The sequence below is a fragment of the Geospiza fortis genome, unplaced genomic scaffold (assembly GCF_000277835.1).
Source record: "Geospiza fortis unplaced genomic scaffold, GeoFor_1.0 scaffold112, whole genome shotgun sequence".
Taxonomy (NCBI): domain Eukaryota; kingdom Metazoa; phylum Chordata; class Aves; order Passeriformes; family Thraupidae; genus Geospiza; species Geospiza fortis.
The window spans coordinates 20,173,413-20,173,914 of NW_005054298.1; the positions used below are offsets into that span (position 1 = coordinate 20,173,413).

At 49.2% G+C, this 502-nt stretch overlaps 1 protein-coding gene across 1 annotated transcript in view; it reads left to right on the top strand.

Moving 5' to 3' along the window:
- The first annotated feature begins 68 nt into the window (after nucleotides 1-68).
- Nucleotides 69-502, top strand: part of HOXD9 (homeobox D9) — a 2,605-nt gene continuing 2,171 nt past the window's right edge. The window contains 1 exon segment of the mRNA XM_031058680.1: nucleotides 69-501. Coding sequence (XP_030914540.1) covers nucleotides 232-501 — 270 coding nt within the window. The 5' untranslated portion in view covers nucleotides 69-231.

Here is a 502-nt window from a genome sequence, read left to right on the forward strand (position 1 = left end):
GGGCGGTGCGGAGCGCTGTGCGGGGCCGCTGTTGATGATGCTTTTTTTTTTAATCACAGCAGCCCCAGTTTAGCGGATTGATTTACTCGCAGTATTGGTAAATATGATCACGTGGGCTCCACAACCAATGGTTGAGGGTTGCAGTCTGCAAAATACTACGATTGTTCTCCGGGAGGGTATCATATACAGTTAACAGTGTAACCTTTTATATGACTAAGAGGGGAGCCTAAAATGTCGTCTAGTGGCACCATAAGTAACTATTATGTCGATTCTCTCATAGGCCATGAAAGCGAAGAAGTTTATGGGAGTAGATTCGTCCAGGGAGGTCACAGTGCGACCTCCAGGCCATCAGGTGTTGCAGAGAGTTCAGATTTTTCCTCTTGTAGCTTTGCACCAAAATCCACCGTGTTTTCCACCTCCTGGTCCACTGTTCACCATCAGCCGTCTGCGGCAATGACCGGGATCTACCACCCCTACATGCACCAGCCCCACTTAGGGGCAG